Source organism: Plasmodium gaboni, chromosome 10, assembly GCF_001602025.1.
Source record: "Plasmodium gaboni strain SY75 chromosome 10, whole genome shotgun sequence".
In the NCBI taxonomy this organism is placed as follows: domain Eukaryota; phylum Apicomplexa; class Aconoidasida; order Haemosporida; family Plasmodiidae; genus Plasmodium; species Plasmodium gaboni.
This window is the reverse complement of record NC_031490.1, coordinates 194,677-195,629: the sequence shown is the minus strand read 5'-3', so window position 1 is coordinate 195,629 and position 953 is coordinate 194,677. Positions and strand designations below refer to the sequence as shown.

General features: G+C 12.4%; 1 protein-coding gene across 1 annotated transcript in view; it reads left to right on the top strand.

Annotated features, from left to right (window-relative positions):
- Positions 1 to 912: 912 nt before the first annotated feature.
- Positions 913 to 953, top strand: part of PGSY75_1006100 (putative CCR4-NOT transcription complex subunit 5) — a gene marked incomplete at both ends in the record, with an annotated part of 1,162 nt that continues 1,121 nt past the window's right edge. Inside the window, one exon of the mRNA XM_018785828.1 lies at positions 913 to 953. Within this exon, the coding sequence (XP_018641446.1) occupies positions 913 to 953 (41 nt within the window).

Sequence of the window (953 nt, the reverse complement as noted above, 5' to 3'; positions counted from 1 at the left end):
AATTTTTTAATTTTTATTAAAAAAATAAAAGATATGTATTATTTTATATTATATATATATATATATATATACAATTAATATATATTTATTTTTTAATTCATTTTATTAAAAAAAAGCCAAACCAAATGAAAAAATAGAAAAACAAAAAGAAAACTAAAAAAACGTTGTATATATAAAAATATTAATAAATTAATTTTTAAAATAAAAAAAATAAAAGTTTAATAAAATATAAAAAAAACATCACTTCATATATATAATATGTGGATGGTTAGAAATTCAATATATAATTTAAAAAAGTACATATATTTATATATACATATAAATATATATGTCGTGAAAAAATTATAAAAAATAGAGAGAATATATTATATATATATATATATAATATTTATGTCGGTCTTATTTATTTCTACAAAGAATATATAAATATTATGTATCTTTATATATTTATCTATATATGCATATATATTTTATCATTTTAAAAATTTTTATAATTATCCAATGTTTTTTATCTTTTTTTTTCCACGCATATATGGTTAATTTATATATATTATAAAAATATATATATATTTTTTTTTAAGCCTACATTGGAATATATTATTAGTAAATAAACATATATGCATCCATAAATTTTTTTATATCACTGTATTATAAAAGTATAAATAAATACATACACAAATACATACTTACATATATATATATATATATATATATTTTTCATTTTGTAAAGTTTTTAATATTTGTTTTATTAGGCCCAAATAAAAAATAAATGATATGTATGCTTTTATTTTTTTTATGTTAGAAGGTGTGATATATATATATATATATATATATATATATATATATTATATTTGATATAAACAAGTGTATTTTTAAATAAATTAATTTTGCTTAAAATATATTTTTAAAAGAATGAATAACAAAAATAATAATTCACATAAAAAGGAAAAAAT